Source organism: Thermobia domestica, chromosome 6 (assembly GCF_964235325.1).
Source record: "Thermobia domestica chromosome 6, izTheDome1.hap1.1, whole genome shotgun sequence".
NCBI classification, from domain to species: domain Eukaryota; kingdom Metazoa; phylum Arthropoda; class Insecta; order Zygentoma; family Lepismatidae; genus Thermobia; species Thermobia domestica.
In genome coordinates this window covers 134,163,948-134,184,271 of record NC_137459.1, presented here as the reverse complement: position 1 = coordinate 134,184,271, position 20,324 = coordinate 134,163,948, and the positions used below count along the sequence as shown (strand labels likewise).

Genomic DNA, 20,324 nt, shown 5'->3' with positions numbered 1-20,324 from the left:
TATATATATATATATATATATATATAATTAAAGGTGGGTCCAAAGTAGACAAAAAAAATATTGAAAGCAGTGAATAAGGAATGTGTTGGCGGGAAGTCTGAAGTATGAGAGGCTGCTAGCTCTAAGGTTCCTAGTGTTTGGAATAACGCGTGATGTGATGTGTTGTTCCACGTTTCTTACACCGCAAAACTCATGGTAACTATTATTATTATTATTATTATTATTATTATTATTATTATTATTATTATTATTATTATTATTATTATTATTATATTTTACAAGAATGGGAACAAAGCAAGACATTCTTAATATGTAAATGGAATATTAGCATATATGTAAACATTACATGTAGGGAATTGGATGAACATATATATCTCCATCAAGATATTGCACGAGAGAAATTAATACAACGAATCGTTCGTTTCATACGTGTTTTACCTTGAATTACAACATAACGAACCATTACACGTACAATTACAATTATGCATAAAGCCAAGAAACACACACCAGTGGCATCTAGAGTCCTTCGAAGTAATCTCCTTTAGAATCCACTAGATGGAAGGATCATGACCCCACACTAATATGACACTAGATGCCAGTGGTGGCGAGAAGACGCGTAGTGATCCAGAGGGAAAAAGGGGTCACGGTGCGAGTGGAACATTGTGTAGGATAATTACTACCAGGCTACGTAAACAACATGTGTACGTAAATTTCTACGTGGCAGGAATGCGCGAGAATGTTTCGCGAAACTCTTAAAAACTTCAGGAAACGGTTGTGCGATGAGCAGCAGAATTCGGACATGGGAGAGCAGCAACGGCCGATATGCAACGATCCGGACAAACTGCCAATGTGCGTACCAACTTTGCTCGTGCCCTCATCGTCCAAGGTATGGAGAACGACAGAACATGAATTCTGGAGGAATTATACCTCTATACTGGTATTAAAGAAAGAATTATCCTCAGAATCATGTGTATATATACGAGAAAATATCTATATTTTTCTTTGAGCGTGTAATACATTTTAATACAAAATCTCTCTCTCTCTATATATATATACTAGCGATGCGGTAGGGTTTTTTGGAATGGCCCCAGTGTAACTTTCGATTTCTTCCACTGCATAGTAGGACGAAAACTCAAAAAAGTGATTAAACTACTTGAGTTGAGTTTTCTTTTCCTCGGACTAATTAGCTGTCAATATGTGTTGACTACCACCTAAAGCCATCAAAACTTGATTTTCAAAAGGCTATGTTGATTGCAAGATCGTGGGGATAGTCTTTATAGTATGAAAAATTGCGTCATTTACGGAGGGGAGGGGCAAATTGCCCCTCCTGAGTTTGAAAAAAACAGCTTTTTAATAAATTGAATACTAAAATACTAATGAAAAACGGGAAGTTCTTATATCAGTGCACAAAGTTGTCTCTCCATTCCCCCGGAAAAAAAAAAAAACCTGAAATGAAGCTGTTGCGATACACAGCCACAGATGTCCACAGGGAAATGGAGCTAGTGTATGAGGACAAGTGTTTAGCAGTGCGAAGTGTGCAGCGGAGTTTGAAAATGTAAACAAAATGTCCAGGACAATGAGAAATCAGCCCGACCTCGTTTCTCGCCGATACCGGACAACATTATGCGTGTTGACGGAATGGTGGAAGTGGATCGACGTGTTCATCTGAAGGACATTGTCATGGAGCTTGACATTTCCTATGGTAGTGTTTATGACACTGTCCACGATTCGTGGGATAACGCAAGATGTGATGTCGATGGTTCTCTAAGCTTCTTACTGATGTTAACAAGAGCAAGCGAATGGTCATGTCACTGAAATATTTACATTGTTACGTCGAGAGGACGACAGTTTTCTGGACCTCATTGTTAGTGGCGAGGAAACGTGGATATTGCTTTACACATCCCAGTCAAAACAGCAGAGCATGGTATGGAAACAGCCCGGGTCGCCAGTAACGAAGAAATTCCTAACAATACCATTGACCGGTAAACTGATTCTCACAGTATTTTGGGATAATCGGGTACTACTACCACCGAATTTCCTGCTAAGAGAAGAAACCATCAACGTATAACCCGCTATTGTTGCGCACTCTGCCATCTGCAAGCAGCCATTAAGGAAAACCGTTAAGGTATTCAGGATATTGATTACGTGATTTTCCTTCATGACAATGCAAAAATGCACATGGTGAACAAAACAGTAGTCACACTTCACTCCTAAGGTTGGAAGGTTATGGAGCAACCTCCTTACACTCCAGACCTTGTCCCCAGTGATTACCATCTTTTGGTCTAATGAAGAAGTATCTGACAGAACAGAAGTTCACAAACAACACCTCAGCGCAGAACGTTATTCGTCGTTGGTTTTGTGATCGGCCTGTCGTCTTCTACGCAGCAGACAACGAAAAAATTGTGGTACAGTGGAACAAGTACTTCAACAGATGTGGTAATTATGTGCAGTTTCGTTTACGGTTTGTAATCTGATAAGAAATCAGAAGGCGCGAAGATTTCGATTTTTCCTCTTATATAATTCTCAATGTCAATATTACTATCAAATGTTTAAATATGAAAGTCATCGTTAAAGTTTCTTAGGTTTTGCAAGCATCCATTTCCTTTAAATAAATAAATAAATAAAAAAAAAAAAAAAACTGCAGTTGTTATATTTAATACTTTTACAAACATGAGATTACTAAGTATAAGTACTTATGCCTCATACAGTCATAAAAGCTTGCTTGGGTCGAAAATTCATACATTAACTTCTTTTGAGTATGTGTATCTGTTCTCTCTCCCAGAGCACCTCACAGACTACACCTCGAAATCTGAACTGAAATTGCAATCTGTAGAATAAGCCACTACTTGCATCAGCAATACTAATACTAATAATAATAATAATAATAATAATAATAATAATAATAAGAAGAAGAAGAATAAGAATTATGATGAATGTCGCTTTTAAAATTAAGGGCGACTTTTAAGAATTTGGCTATACTGAGATCAGATATGGCAACAAATTTTTTTCAACATGCACCATTTCAGAGGAAAATAGTCGTAATATTAAAAAATGACTTATTAACCCACAATACTAAATTTATTTATTAAATTAGTTTCAAAATAACTTAAGAACTCTATTGTAAACAATACTTTAATTACAGTAATGTTAATTTCTCAATTATACACCAAATCTGAAATCATCACAAAAGAAAAAATTAAGAAAACAGTAGTCGAAAGCACCTTTCTGAATAGTAAAATTAGTCAAGATTATAATCTTGCATAATTCATGGTCTTTATTCTATGGAATCATCTTCTAATCTATTTCCACATATAGGGTCATTCAAACTTTCCCTGTTTTAGCAGATAGTCGGAAAGGATAGACGAATGGTAAAGAAATGCAATCAGAGGATATACAGGAATAACTCGCAGAAAGATGATATGACACTAATAAACTTATATATAATTTCCGTTGCTAGCAAGAATGATTAATTGAGTCTCTCCAGTCTATGATTATTTGCGGTAAGCTTTTTCTCCAAAATGCAATCACGTGCATTACTGTCACACTTCAAATCATATCACGGACGAAGTGAGAAAGGATAGCGACCACAAAATGAAATATATCAACCATAATTAGACTATATAAGGGATAAAAAAGAATATCATCCAAATTACGGACTATTGCAACACTTAAAATATAACAATTCACATCACATCAAAGAACAAAAGTTTTATTTAAATCCACTATTAATATAGATAAGTTAGTTATGGAGCGACTTTTGTATTCAAGTGAAAACCGACGAATTACGTAAGAACAATGGCTAACTGGACGAAAGCTAGATCTGGTTGAGTTTTCGGAATAGGTGAGACGTGTTGCCTACTCTAAAGCCAGACAACATGGTAGTAGCAGTAATTGAAGTCTTCGAGAAAATTTACTTTAGTAAAATTACGTACACGTGCGATGGAAACATGCAGGGTTTCCTTATAATTTTGACTTAAGTTTTAGTTCCTTTTACTCCTTTGTTCCTTCAGAATTCCGTTCAAAATGTGTTTGCAGAGATAAACGAGTGGAAAGTGTAAAAATAATTCTGTTTAATTATGGAACATCATTCATACATAATGTGATAACAATGCATATTTTCTTGTTTGTCTTAAACAAAATGCATAAGCCAAGAGGAAAGAGGAAATCTGACTATTATAAGAAACAAACACCTAAAAGGCGCAGAAGGAAAACATTGAGTGTAGCATAAAATTTAAGTACCTGGGTAAGAATATATTTAGGAGAGCTAAAGTGCTAGTATACGACACATACTTCGTACCACTAGCGGATGCGGAAAGGTCGTTTGGGAGGGGTGGATCGCCTCCTGGACGATGACTGTAAAGTCAATTATACGAAATACAAGTCTTACATGAAAACGAATAAAATGGTACAAAATATAATAAATGTAGAATATAAGTTCATGATATAAAAAGTGGTATATGTATATTTTTTGGTATTTTGTTGGGAGCTTTTATATATTAAACTGTAGGTCGTGTCGTACATAGCATCACTGCTAACAACGTATTCAAAGTATCAAATTTGGTGAGATTTATGACACGGAGCGCTAAAGTTTCAACTGCCTTTTTTAAAAAAGATCATCAAGGTGAAATAAACTGCGATTGAATACCCACTTCCCTATCCCTCTCCTTTGACTCAGGATACAATATACACTTTTATTTCAAAGAGTTCGAGGCGCCTCACTCCCCTTCTTACAGCTGTCTCTACAAAAAAAAAAAAAAAAAAAAAAAAAAAAAAAAAAAAAAAAAAGATGAATCTCGACCGTCCAAGAAATTAGAACCAGAAATGTCTAGTTTAAATTATATGGTTGCACGAATATACATTTCGTTTAGGCTCTGCTAGCAGGGCTCATAGTGGTCTGGTCTCTTATAAATAGTTGAAAAATGACCTAAAGCACACGAAAAAGTGACAAAAAGTGACCAAAATCTCATCATGTCCCTTTTTTCCTTTGTCAATTTCTCCATTACCTCTCTCTTTGTTTGTTTTTTGTTTAATCTTTTCTTCTTTACTTCTTCTTTTTGAGCTTCCTCCTTTCTTAGGTTTTCTAAGTATGTTTTGTAGTTACGGTAAGCAGACTTAGCAGATGTAAGAAGCTTCTGAGTAAGTGGAATCAGTTCTGGCCTATTTCCGAATTTCTTCATCCCAGATATTATATTAAACTTAGCATTGAGAGTTCTCAAAGCCATGAAATATTCAAATTCATCACCTACTCTTAAGGAGAACATACAAGAAGCATAACACAAGACAAACATGATGAACCACACAAACACACACACACACAACGTTGAGCGGAGCGTTAACTATCACGAGAGAAAACTAAAAGACTATTATGATAGAAGAAAGAATAGACACAGAAGGGTCCTCAACCCCACCTTGAGAGCTTAAGCATCCACCAACTATCCACTGTGCTTTAGAAAGAATAAAAGCTGAAGTGAGAATAAAGCTGTCTGTTCCACATGGGGCATCAAGTACTGAAGCTTTCAGAAGCGCAATGAGTAACGAGTTTCTGCCCTTTTTTTCATTTATTTGTATATTTTTCTTAGAAAACTGTCAATGCAAGGCATAAATCGCACGAAAAAATCACTTTACCTCCCAAAAAAGTAACTTTTGGTGACAAATTTGAAAAAAAAAGTAACTTTTAGTGACCAACTTGAAAAAAGTAACTTTTAGTTAAAAAAAAAAGTGACTCGCTATGAGCCATGTACAATGCCTGTGTCCTACAAGCAGGCTGGATCGACCGAAAAAGAACTGTTTCTGTTCCCTAACGAATTAATGTAGCAAGGAACCTCCCTCACCATGGATCCGTCACTTCGTACTCATAATACCCTACGCAGCGGAACCATGGATAATGACGAACAGAGAGGGCAGGAGCATCCAAGCAATGGAGATAAGATTGTTAAGAAACATGCCCGGAAAGGCAAGAGTAAGGAATGAAATAATCTGAAGCAAAGTCAATCCAGAGAATGTCCAGGAAAAGTACAAAAATCTAGGCTAAGTTGGAATGGATATATAGAAAAAAAAAAAAAATGAAAGAATGGCAACCTAAGGTATCTCTACACATGAAAAAGACTGAAAAATATCACAAGAAAATCAAGATCCAGACGGCAGGATAAAATATTAAGGAATGTTGAAAGACATGGAATACAATGTGAAAAGAGACAGGATAAAGAATGGTGGAATGAAAGTTGGTCGAGAGGCCTTGTATATACCAAGACCCACCAAAATGTTAGAATCGAGAATAGCAATAATAAGAATAAGAATAATATAACCGAAAAAGAAGAAAAATGTAATAAGCTTAAAAAATACCTCTCAAAAATGGCCAAACAAAATGGCTGGCTTGTTTTAATTTTGCTTTACCAAATCTAAAAAAATGACTATCTCATTTGGTAAGGGATAATTTTAATGCCCACCTGTGTAATTAGTACTAACAAAGACGACCATAAAATTTCTGACTATAAAGATGCACTGCTATTACTAGTTGTACTGCAAGAACTGAAGGAACAAAGTTTAGAAAAGGAAGTAGGAAAATTACAAATTAAACTTTCTTCGTGATAATTTACAAGTACTCTGGAAGGGTTGTGAATTTAATTAGACAATCCTATTGAATCTACTTTGGCCGTAAGAGAAACCAAACACACAGTTACTAAACATTTAACATTCAAATTTTTATAAGATTTTTTTTACTTAGTAGCTACTTACCTAAAAAAATCAAACTGAATAAACTTATCCGGGATGTGCATTCCTGTACACTTCAAAACTGCTCTTAAGAAACGATCATTTAAGAGAAATATCTTTTCTAGCTTTGCCCTCGTTTTGAGAAACTTCGGATAATTTTCTGTTTTACCAGGGATCCTTAGAAGAAGAAGAAGAAGAAGAAGAAATACAATAATTAAAGTCAAAGTTTGTTATTACAGAAATTTAACTTAATCAATTCATGTATACACATATCCAAAATTATTGTCGCATGCCTATAAATATGTTGTTGTAAGAATATAATTTATATCGAATTCGCCCAGTATTTCTTATAATGTTAGTATGTGTATAATCGGCAAATACAAGTATGTGGCAAATTTCATGTCAGAAGAGCAGTAAATAAGAACAATAAAACGAAAATAAATCTTCCTTGTCCATTTAGCAACATTTTGTTTTACTCATTATAATTTTCGTATTTATAATTCTTTTCCTATGAAATTTACCACAAATATACATTTCTCGATTATACACTTTGTATCAGTATTAAAAGTACCCTGCAAAATTATTGTCAAATTATAATCTTACAAGAAGATAGTTATAGATATGCGACAATCATTTTGGACATGAGTGTACAATAAAACTTTCTATATTTATCAACCTATTGCGGTTATCCAGTAAAATATTAAAATATAAAATTATTTTTTCTCTCACGCTTATTTCTAAAAACGAAAAACCCCCTCCAAGAGCAAACCTTCTTACCTATTGTTTGATCACTTCTGCTACAGACAATCTTCAAAATATTTCAGCCTTGGTCAGATGTCACCTATTCCATTGAAAGCAATTTGTCATTACTTTTCCACTAGTGTTTCCATATTTCTTAATATTTGGCATCTTTCAACGCAATTGCCAGTTAGCTACTTGTTTAGTCTTATCACAAGTCCAAATTACTTTATTTTTAATTCTTTAATTTCTGTATTACAAATATTTACTTTAATTCCTTTGTTAGAGTTATATGTCAATTAGCAAGTCCTCGCGTGCTACCACGGAAATATTTTGCGCATTCTTTCCTTCCCACTGGATTTTGCCTTCCATTCTCTATATTTGATTTTAGCAAGTGAATTAATAGATTCATATTCTCGTAAGGGAAAGTCAATGGTTCTAAATAAACATGTAAAAATTCTTCCATTTCACGGAACTACGAGTTTCAAACTTCCGCCCGTTTACCTATAAATTTATGACTTCTTCACACGACATATAACATTTAAAATCAACATATTCACAGAGAAAGACATAGTGACAATGATAGCACTATATACCAATAATAGTAAAATAGCAACGAATAATTTTTGGATACTATCTTGCACACAATCCATTCGTTGTTGCGACATACAAAGTAATCTTCAATTAGGTTATTTCTATTTTTTTTTTTAACGAAAATATATGATTGTTGGGAGTCTATACTATGTAACATGTGATTTTGTAACAATAACTTAGTCTTTTTTTTACTATTACTAAAGCGCCCATATCTCAAATTCAGAGCCAGTACATCCAGTGGTTAAGAAAATGCCTTCATGTGAGCACTACACTGAAAAAATGAACTGAAATCTTTGAATTTTACGTCCCACGCTTATGCCGGTTAGGCTAAAGGAGACGGTGATGATGAGTAATGAATGAAATGGTGGAATGAAGAAAGTGGGAGGAAACGGGAGAATTACGGTGCATTAGTAGCCCCACTTCGCGCGGTAAGCATTCTTCGTTATACCAAAGGTTTTTCCTTTTACCTCTCATTTATCTTTATTTTCTTGCATTTCTCTGCTTACCGATCGGAACAGTTTATTTAATATGGAGTTGCCCCCGTTAGGTCTGATCTAGTTAGTTGCATGTTTATCCCTGTGAAAAATAGTTGAGTTGTGATATTGTTCATGTTGTTCTCAAATTTTCGCTTATGTTTATTTCTCCATGCGAAAGGTGGTAGTATACTAATATGGTTTTGATTGCGAGTTGCAGTTGAAGTGGTATGTGTACTTAAAGCTATTCTTAGCTCTATTATTATTGGCTGATATTTGGAATCTATTAGGTCCGCAATCTTAAAATTCGTCAGCCGTTTAAATGTGTTTGGCGAACATAGGTAATAGACTATTCTACTACAGCCTTGATCATTTATATATATATATATATATGACCAGATTAACCCAACTGGAGGCCTGGGGTTAGAAAAAAATATGTGGCCCCTACTGACTTCGTCTAATACTATTCTGTGCAAGTACAGTGCGAAAGTTAAGGGAATATGTTTCATACTTTTGGTCATATTTTATTTTATGATGGTGACTGTATCCTCATGATTCTTTTTAGATAGCCAGTTGAGATTTTGATCAGTGTTGAGTTGAGTTGATTTTGAGTTTATCGTCTCGTTCAGCAGCAAGGGGTCTATGAGACGTGTACCTATTGATTAACGTGGATTCCGAACCACATGAACTCCTGCCCGGAATCAAACCAGGGTCTCCCACGCCAAAGATTTTGCTCAGAGTAGAGGACCCTATCCATCTGGAGCCCGGGGCTACAGCTCCCGTAATCTACCTCTTTAATCCGCTCCTATATATATATATATATATATATATATATATATATATATTCATTCATTGTCCGTCGTCCCCTGCTCGACCGTTTACAATTAGCAGATTTGAATTGCTACAAAAATTTATTAATTTATTTCCATTCTCGTTTATTTCCTTGTCTTGATATTTTCTCATCGATAGTACCACTTACCGAAAAAGAAAATTATCTGTTATATCGTATTTTGTTATTTGGGATGCACTCCATTCCATCTTTTTTTCTGTTCGGCATTGAAGTCCCCAATGACCATGATATCACATCACACATATTATCCTCCTCTAGCTTGAACATTTCGTCCTCAAGGCATTAAAAGAAATTATAGTCTGTAAATTTTGAGTTTTTAGGATGATTACATAAAATACCCGCTATTATGTTTATTGGATTTCTGACATTTAACCATAGTACATCATTTTAGTTCTTAAATTTGTACAAATATACACTTTCTCCTCTATAAACACAGTGATGCCTGATAGTGCCCTCCCAAATTTACTCTTCTTCTCTCTCATTTTTATAAACGCCTCATATCCATGGAAATAGAAATTGCTATCTTTGTGTCCTCGAGATTTCTACACACGCTATAATATGGAACGTTTTTATATACGCAGAAAATGCATTATCTTAAAGTTTGCTTCCCAGCCTCTTCACATTCAAACACATTTTAAAATTGTTCACCCCTAAAGATATTTTAGGATTAGAATTAGGAATTATATTTCTGGACTTTCGACATCCATGGCCATGTTAGCCGTGAACTATGAGGGATGGTGTTCCTTGGCGATCATACTGCCCGGAGAATCAGGGAAGAAAAAAGGAATGAGGAAAACCCAGGAAAAACCTCATTCAAGATGGCTGGCCTGAAAAGGCTGTTTCATCTTTCTGACCGAGTGTCCCTACCAGGATAAAGATATTTTAATAGCACTTCCACTACTCATCTAGGTTCTCCGTCCTTCTAGTCCACTTCCCATTCCCTATGGTGATTTGGCTTGCGATGATGTCCTGCTGCGTTGGGTACATCGCCTTCTTGGCGCTTTTGGTTTTAGCCATCTGTCCGAAGTTCCCTCTAGTTTCTGTTCTTCAACAGCGGTGATGCCAAATGTCATTTGTATTCTTATTCTGTGTGATACTGGTCTTCTTGTCACTTTAATAACACAATTTTCACTCAAGTGCGTTCGGTAATCTTTACCATCGATACTAAGTTTATTGAAACTTACAGTCGTGTATTCCCTTCTCTTCTTGCTTCCTGCATTCTTTCAATTAAAATTTTTCTCTTGCTGCTCACTTTTTGTGAGAACTGCTTTTGAATGAATATACATGTATTTTTCAGTTTGCTTTTTGCTTGCAAAATTTCCTCTCTTCATGTGACAAGAAACTTTACTACTATTACTTTGTGCTTTTGTTCTAGAAAATGGGAGCTTACGATATCGTCCTTACGCAGTTCAAGGCCCATCTTGCTTGTTGTCACTTTGTGTACTGTCTTTTCACATATTTTCCAGGTGTCTACACTCCCATCTCGCACTTCTATATTATGGAAAATCAGATTATTGCACTTGCTTTGATTTTCAAGGCAATCTTGATTTGATTCTAGCACTCTCATTCGTTTCTTTAGCTCTTCATTCTCTTTATTCAGCATTGCTACTATGCTTTCCACGTCTTTTATGTTGTTCAGAGTTCAGCAGTTTTGACTCTAAACTATCAATTTTATTGACGATGCTTGAGATTTTGTTTACTGTCGGTTCCACGTTTTTCAGCTTTATTAACATCTCTTCAATCTTTCGCTCTATTCTGTCCTTCGATACTGGTCCCGGGTTTCTCTCTATATTTCCAATACACAATAGAATTATTACAACCACCAGACATATTATTCTTTCAAATCGCTTTGGTTCAATTAACTCACAACACCTGCTAACACGGCCACTTCCTCCAAAGGCTTTCCAGTGCTCCACTGAAATCCCCTTCTCGCGATGGCAACAATGCACCTGAACATTGAGAGCTTATAGAAATACTCTTTCCAGCCGCTTTCTCAAGCCAATCTCCAAACAAACAAACAAATAAATAAATAAATAAAATTAAAAACCTAATTAAATTCTTTTACTAAAAGGGCTGCAATATTCAACTTGTAAACTATACCTTGCATTCAATCCACAATTTTTATTCCATATAGCACTTCTTATGATGCAGATAGTTTACATGAAAAAAATGAATATGGCATGAAAAAGGGATTTTGCCTAAAAACGCCACCTAAAATCGCTGGCAGAACGTTTCACAAGAAAAGACTCATATAAACTGTAATTTGCACGATACGCTTCTCTTATAACACGTGGTAGAAAAGTAAGCACTGTATTACCTAAAATAAAATTTAAAAAAAGTACATATCCATGACTCCCTAGTATTCCAATGTAGTCTGCGACTAACAAAATCCCATTTTATAGAAAGCCTGTAAATTAATCAAGTTAGTTTCCTTTGTCGATAACTGTGCAATTTCATGAAGATTTATCCTCAATTCAGCAAAGAATAAGTGCTTCTAGTAACATTATTATTATTTTTTTTAATGTTAGAAAAATAAATTTAATCACCTCAAATACTGTATTAACAACACTATATCCCACCATGCACTTGCACCTAATAAAGAAGTCGTAATTCTAGTATCAAGTAAAATTAATTCATATTAAAACTAAATGAAGTTAATACAAACTTTCTTAATTTCTTACCATCCCCATGAGATGTCTTCTTCAGGTCTTACTTCACCTCTCAGTGGTTGCATTATAAAATAAGCACAGAATACGTGAAGAGTTTCTACATAGTGATCCCTGACTTCTTGTTTGACGTCTTCAAAAGTTTCTGGGAAGTTTCTTATTATTCTCTGTGGGCATTGCTAAATGTAAAAGGAAAAGCACACACTATTATAACTTATTTTTCTTATTAATGAAACAAAAATCCTAACAAACGATATATATGGTTATAAGAAGTCATGCATACGCTATATTTTACTGCATTAACTTAATCACTGTCATTACAATCAAAAGAAAGGCACAATAAAGCGAAGTCTGACGTATCGCGACTAATATAATGCTTTGCTATACCAAATTATTAAAAGGATACATAAAAAAAATGCAACTTGACTTTAAGAGGAAATATAACACTTTTGAATTCAACACAAGACAAAATTGAAGAAAGTAAAAATAAGTGACCTATATTCTAACATGGGGCCCACTTTTTTTTTTTTTTTTTTTTTTTATTTTAACGAACTTCATTTTGTTCCTATGTTATGAAGCGTTTTAGCTAAAACACTCATAGTATACACTGTTCGTATGTGATTATATTTTCGTTATTTTCTGGTCCGTAATTCATTTCTATTTCCGGTTTGGGATTCCTCTGTTGCAAACATGTGTATGTGTGATTTCTGCATGTATTATAACCTTTGTTTCAAACGTGTGCATTGAGTGAAAAGTTTCTGCATGTACTAATCACATCACTTAATTTGGCTGACTTATATGATATATCTCCATGGTAGATTAAATATTTCCACGAAATTTTTACTTTTTTTCTGCATGCAACTGAAAAAATAGTGAAAAAACGAAAAACAAACAGCATTGGTTTTCGTCCTTCATTTAATTTATTTTCTTTAAAGGACGTAAATAAAATACAAAAATCACATTGATAGTACATATCACACACGATCGATGGAACTCATTTAATCTTCACCGAACTTAGAACGATAGTAGACTTTGAAGAGCTCTGTAAGCATATGAAATATTATGGAGCGCAGGCCTTTGTTTCCTAAGTTACTCGCATCGAATTTGGGTCTTGGACTTGGTCAAATTTCCACAGAATTTTTTTCTAATTGTTATGTAGAACAAGAATACACCAAACAAACCTCCTTAAACGTTAGTTTGAAGCACAAGGAAGTAAATGATGAGACGGGTGCTTAGCTATGATGTGAAAGCAGTGTATAGTTATAATAAAAATTTGTTTTGATAAAAGCAACGAAGGAAGGGAAATTTATAAATTACTTTATTTTCTCACTTAAATACTGAATTTGGATTAAAAGGAATAAATAGAACTGCAAAGAGAACAAAAATTGAAGGATATTACAATTATTTGCATAGATGTCAGATGCGTTAATTAATTACGTGTTGACTTATTATATGGAACAATAATAATTGTAATAAAATAGCCACTATTAACACCTTAATAATGTAATTTCCTTTTGTTGAAATATTGTTAGTAAAGCTTGCATTATATTACTGGTTCGTAAGCAAAGAGATTATATGTAGTTATTTATTTATTTACTTTTATTTTATTTTATCTTTTAGAGCTATACTACAAATGGAAGTAAATTTGCCACTCAGTTAAAGTGCTAAATTTACTGTGTCAGCCATACCAGGATTGAGGATTAAAAATACACAAGTACAACTAATAACTAAAACCTACCGCCACCAATCTCGCCATAGCGCTGTCAAGTAAGGGAGGAATGACATATTGGTAGGCTCTTTCTCTTAGATATTTAAGGCAGTAATCTCTTTTGTAGTAGGGCATGTATCTCTTCTTTTGAAGATCCTCCTCAAATTCTTCGATATCAAGTTGGTCTACTCCGCCCCAAGGACGAAACGCTCCTTCTCCTATTTGAAAGCATTTTCCTTTACTTTTCATAGTATATTCGATTCTGTAGGTTGAAACCAAAAAATATATTAATTTTACACCATCCTTTTCGTATTTTACTACTATAATCAATATTAATACTATAGTAACAATAACATTATAGTGTCATTAATACAAATAAGGATAGACCTCCAACACACACGAAAAAGTATCAAAAGAATTATAAATGCTATTTATATTTTAAGTAAGGAAGACAGAAAGAAAAAATACTTCAAAGGCAAAGACCTTGAGCAGAAATTGTCAAACCCACTGTAAGTAATAATCTTCCGAAATTAACAGAAGTATTATTTTTAGTTTGTGACCCTACAATGCAAACATCAATCAAATGTACATCATTTTCTATCCTTACCCATTTTCAAGAATTATTATTAAGGATTCTGCCTTTTGACAGGTCCTGGGATTAATGAGGTTTTTATTTATTTATTTTTTTATTTTTTTAATAATAATTTTTTAATGTTAGGTTTGAGCCTGGAAATACTTCGTCCACGTTTCTCGATCTTCAACTTGCTCTCAAGAATACGTAAGTAAAATGTTCCGTAAGCTGTATAACTTGTAAATACAGGTGTGATTAGTGAAGTTGAGTAAATTCGTCAAGAATATAGAATTCGAAGTTCATGAGATTGCAAGGCCATTTTTAACTTGTAGGTCAGTGTCTCATGAAGCCTCGCGCTGGAAAAAAAGATAAGCCCTAAAACAACAAGTTCATAATTCCCTCAATACAGCCATCACTTTCTTAGTTGACCCACATTATCCAAAATAAATCCATCGAAAAATATCACTTAAATGCCATAACTGAAATCTATCGTATTGTTAAGATCGTTAAAAATAATCCTAAATTCCAAAGTTAAAAACAAGGAAAAAAAGTAAAATCTTAACATTAAAAAATCTTTAAAAATCTAGAATGCGGGAAAACAACGACTCAGTCTTGAGGTTATTTAGAAGTGACTTTATGAAAGTTTAGTAAGTTCAGTGAAATCAAACTTACAGTACCAAATGAAACCAAAAATGTGGTTTGTAGTGACTCAGTGGTAGGACGCTCACCAATAGTTCGATCTGGTTCGTGGTGTCCCTGGTTCGATCCCAGCTCGCGTCATGTTGGTTTTGTGCTGGATAAATATCGTGTGCATGGGTTTTCACGGGGTTCTTCCACTTCTTCCCACTTTGTTCATTCCACCATTTCATTCGTTATCATCATGACCGTCTTTCTTACGCTCGATGCATCATCGTGAGATGTTAAACTAGAAATTTCACTTTCTGATCGAAACCAAAAATCAAACCAAACCATAAACCACGAAAAAAAAAGTCTACCTTTCAAATGTTTGATGTAACTCTTGCCCTCTCCGTGCATTAAACGAGAACATTTGCTAGTATATTACAAAAAGAAAAAAGCATGAAGGCAAATGTGTTCTATTTACTACTGACTTCAGAGCGAGAAAAAGAGAGAAAAAAAAAAGAAAAAAAAAAACTAGTAATTGACACAGAAATCTAGAAGTTCACCTTCCATTGAGTTGTGTACTATGTTTTCTTTGTATCTTGTATATTGACAACTTAGTGCGATAACAAAGTAATTTTCACGCAGGGTTAATTGCTTATTTTATAATACAGAGTCACGAAAATGTTCACCTCTAGTGTGAAATTATCCTATAGAAAATTAATTAATATACGTACTGAAGTTTCTTTGTCCTGTGGCGCATAGTTTTTGGCATACTGTATTCTAGCAGAGGGTGTTTTTCATACAGATTCATCGGATACTCTGTTAGAAGAGGAATAGGTTGAAGGCGTTTCACTTCTGATGCATTCGGGCCATCGTACTCTTCTTCGTAGTCTTCTGACTTATCTTGTATCGATTCCTCTTTATCTCTTTCAATCTGTTTAGACATTTTGGTCTTTGAGAAAAGAAGAAGAATTTTAGACAGATCAAGCAACACACTTAAAGTAACTAAAACACAAATGAAACAAAACTCAAACCAGTTATTTAATTCTAATTCATTATAATTTTTGTTTCTATACTACAGACTACAATTGCAATACGTTAAGTACTTGTCAGTATGATTTATTTTACAAAAGCTGTAAGAATTGATCCAGGAACCTAGGAAATAATCTCTTTTGGTTCAAATCTTCCGTACGCAACTTCTTGGCAACTCTACAACCTAGTTGATTCTAGTGTATTAATGAGAAACCTATGAACACCTAAGTAAAAATGGAAGACTTGAGTTTCGAAAGACGAAATTCCCAGTTGCGTGACTAATACGCTAGATTCTATTCTACTATGAGTACGATCTCACTATGTCTTCAATTTAAGGCTTAGTCAGTACCGGACGCCTCCTTAATTTTAATTGCAGAGTTACGATAAATTTTCAGACACTGAATTCGAAATCGTACGTAACACGATAAAGTAAGACATTCATGAGCAAAGTTAAGACAATTATTTTTGTTATTTCTGAGCAAACTGACTTGTCTTTCAGAAACAAAGCGTGTTAAAAAGATAGTTTGTAAGTTTGTCGAGGAAAGTGCTGGCAACCAGAATCAAAAATAGAATTCAGCTAAAGCATCAACTAAAGTGACCAAAATCAAAACACAGAAAATCGGCCCAACCAAGCATTTTGATTCATCTTAAGTGACTTATTACTTTATTTTTAAGATTCCTGCACTAGCATCCTGCATTCGATTACCTGCACCAGCATCCATAATTTGGAAAGTACATGTTGAGACACATTTTTACATTTAAAATAAAGACAGATTGAGGACACATGTAAAGCTTGAAAACGATAACTGATCATAAAATTAAGTATGATTATTTTTAATTCTTAACAATCTTATTTACCATCGATATGATTTATGAACACAATACGTGAGTACAGTTTCCAGTAAAAATATATATCTATAATCCACATTGTCTTTCGTGAATAACTTCCAAGCAAACGAACCCAAATTTTCATTGATAGACTACACAATTATTGACAAAATCACATGGTGGAATAGCCATATACGTATTTTAATATCAACCCAACTGCACAAGGGTAAGTTCGAAAAAAAAAAAAAAAAAAAAAAAAAAAAAAAATTGAAGGATTATTTCGACAACCCTATAGTATTATTCATACATTCGAAACAGGATGCTCTAACGTACACTTTGTGTACGAAATGAGTGTGTTTGTAAATATTATTAACTATCAGTAATCAGTTTAACTGTATAGAGAGGTGCTGTCTCATCTCGAATATTCATTAAGAATAAAATCGAAAAGCAATGACGAAAGAAATGTATACTATGAATTGGAGCTGATACGTAATTTCAGTTTTACAATAGTTGATAGCAGGTTGAATACTACGGGTGAATAAGACAACAAACGTATACAGAACTCGAAAAATTCCGGGTGCCAAGTCGACTGGAAATACAAGTCTGACGCCTAGCTTCTTTGACATGCTTGGGTACGTTAAAAATAAATTATAATAAATTCATTGTAATGTTCAAGGATTCCAACTTAGATTGAACCTTAACATGAATGGCTCATTATCAGAAGATTCTGAGCTACCCAGAACAGTGAACAATTGGTTTTTCAGTGCTCAAACTACAGGATATATACATGTACATAAAACACACTGCTGTTTTGTAAAAAATAACCTATATTGCTTTCAATCGTTGTTATCTTTGAGGGATACCCTGTACACTAAGGTAAGTGTATATTTTTTATACCAGTAACCATAATTTTAGGCCAAAACAGTGCTTTTTGTGTGTGGGAGTCCGTGTATTCTGAAGCTTTATGACAGACATACTCCATATAAATTCGGATTGTGGAATATGCAGATTTAGAAATAATACCTGTATCAAATGCAAGGCTAAACATAATTGCAATTACTATCAAGTATGGCAAACCTTGTGCTTCGTAGAACTCTTATGATTATTTTGTTTGTGTATACGCTAAACACAGAATACATAATGCACAGGAACACTTTTTAATTCCTTGTACATATTATTTCCAAGCGCAAAGATTAAGTTTGGTTAAATTAGCTGTGAAGTAAAATTGACCGTATCCCTAAATTATATATTTTAGAAAATAAATAAATAAATAAATAAATAAACCACTGCGTCTATATATCAAATTGGATTTGTATTATAGTGGTGCGTACTTTTCAGAACTGGCGCCCAGTTCAGGACAAAATTTTTGGAGCTCTGCTCATGATCATGTGCAACGGATGTCATTTAAACTTCTGTCTGAAAGTCCATTATGCTACCAAAATATTGCACAATTCATAATTGCTTGTCAACGACAACCCTACCACTTGAAGGCCAAAAGTGAAAATTTGAAATAGTACACCGTAGGATGACTCTTATTTCCTTTAAATAATAAATACATAGTCTACAAATGTGCCTAAACCTCACCTCAGTGGAGAACCTCAAATCGGCATATGTTAAACAATTAAGCACATTTTAAAGTAAACATAAAACAACAATACACACATTGGCCACAATATGCAATATAACAGCCTTTTAAAAAATCTTTCCAGGTTTAGAATAAGAGCATGGGAGACACATTTTGGAAAGTTTACAGGTAAAATCTCTTGTTACTGAAAGTGAAAAGTAACGCAAAAACTAACATTACAAGCAGATAATTACGTGCTTACACACCGTCGGTAACGCGCCTCCTTACGGACGCACCTCCGCGCATACTATCCAGGTTTGTTTTGCCCTGAACTGAAACGGATGCAAAAAGAGCTTGGACTGATCACCTAGCATAGGTTGGGTCAAGTGTTTTACACGAATATTCGTTTTCACGGAATATCAGTTTGCAGGCACATTATAAATCTGTATGAAATTTATACGTATATGACAAGAATACGTTAAGACTCCAGAATACGTTAGAATATTAATACACCAAGAAAAGGGATATAACAGTATTTTATACAATGGCTTCCGTATTATTAATCTGCGCATCTTCCTCAAACTATGGTTCATTTATCATAATACAATTCATTAAGATATTTAGCTGGCCTACCACCAGTAACTGCAAAAAAATGTGATAAACGATACCGCTATTCATATTATCCTTGCAGATGAACAATCTGTGGGCCATCACATCGAGTGCAAACTTATTCTTTCTCGTAAAAATTCTACCTGCCAAAAGTTCTTACTGTCTTAGAACGGAGGGAGGCACGGTGGCTCAGTGCTAGAGCGTTTACCTCTGGTGCGTGGGGTCCCTGGCTCGATCCCCGACCAAGTAAGTTAGTTGTGCATAACATCGTGCTTGTGGGTTTTCTCGGGTACTCCCGTTTTCTCCCACTTTCTCATTCCACCAATTCTTCCATCATAATTCACTTGCTTTAACCATCGTCTCCCTTCGCCTGAGGCATAAATGAGAGGCGTTAAAGTGAAAGAAAGATGCCTTAGAACAGTTTACTATACTCGCAACTTCCCATTTTTTACTCTTCCCATGTACTGGGAAGCACCAGAGCAGGACGGAATGGACGTATAAGGCTAGGGTGTGCGCTATTTGCTCTCGCTGTCACTTGCACTACAGTAGATGAATGAAAATAGGACTTTTTCTTGGGGGGGGGGGGGGAGTATCTATAGTATTTTGGTTACGTCATTTAACATTAAACAAGAACTTTACCATATATTTACATGTGATTTCGTTTGCGCACTGCGTACTTTTTTTTTTTTAAATAATTTTTGCCTTTCATCATCCTGAGCAAAGGAAGCCTAAACTGAATTAACCTATGCCATGTGATTTCTTGTTTTACACAACTTAAGCTAAACCAACAAATTTAACACACTTTATTTAACCTAATTTTTTTCACACTACACTTGTTCATGAGCTATGCAGCCTGGATCAATTATTGGAGAAGACTTATCCTGACTTCAACTCGAAGTGGAATATTTTAAAAGCTTATACACACATCTGATATTCTAATAATACTTGAAAATTATATCCGACAGGGTTGCAATGAATCTCCTTTCTTTCCAGGTGTCTACATACCTCGGTCTAGCAGTATGAATGACACAACGAATGTTTCAATTTCAAAGCGCTTAACATACTCATACTGCCTTACTATGGCAATTCTTACGCAAAATGCACATACTATGTTCCACACTGCATAATTGTGGAGCGATTCCATGAAGCAGGATTACCGGTACACAAGTTTTCCTCAAGAATTTCTCATATTACTCTCAAAGAATACATAAGCAGGTATATACTGCTTGTATCTGTACCTTAATTATTTGCATTTCTTTCTTAATGAATAATATGAGTTACAAAACCTGGGGGAAGTAAATAACAACTTGGAGTATGTGTACTATGTGCAAGGTTTACAAGTTTATGAGGCTTACCGGT

At 34.5% G+C, this 20,324-nt stretch overlaps 1 protein-coding gene across 2 annotated transcripts in view; it reads right to left on the bottom strand.

The window, feature by feature from the left end:
- The window catches only part of Dhc62B (Dynein heavy chain at 62B), a 321,508-nt gene that overhangs the window by 300,475 nt on the left and 709 nt on the right, over window positions 1-20,324 (bottom strand). For both annotated transcript variants that reach the window (XM_081762141.1, XM_081762142.1), the window contains exons 2-5: window positions 15,667-15,884; window positions 13,771-14,002; window positions 12,048-12,211; window positions 6,736-6,888 (exon numbers count right to left, since the gene is read on the bottom strand). In XM_081762141.1, coding sequence (XP_081618267.1) covers window positions 6,736-6,888; window positions 12,048-12,211; window positions 13,771-14,002; window positions 15,667-15,878 — 761 coding nt within the window. In that variant the 5' untranslated portion in view covers window positions 15,879-15,884. The remainder of the gene's footprint in view (window positions 1-6,735; window positions 6,889-12,047; window positions 12,212-13,770; window positions 14,003-15,666; window positions 15,885-20,324) is intronic.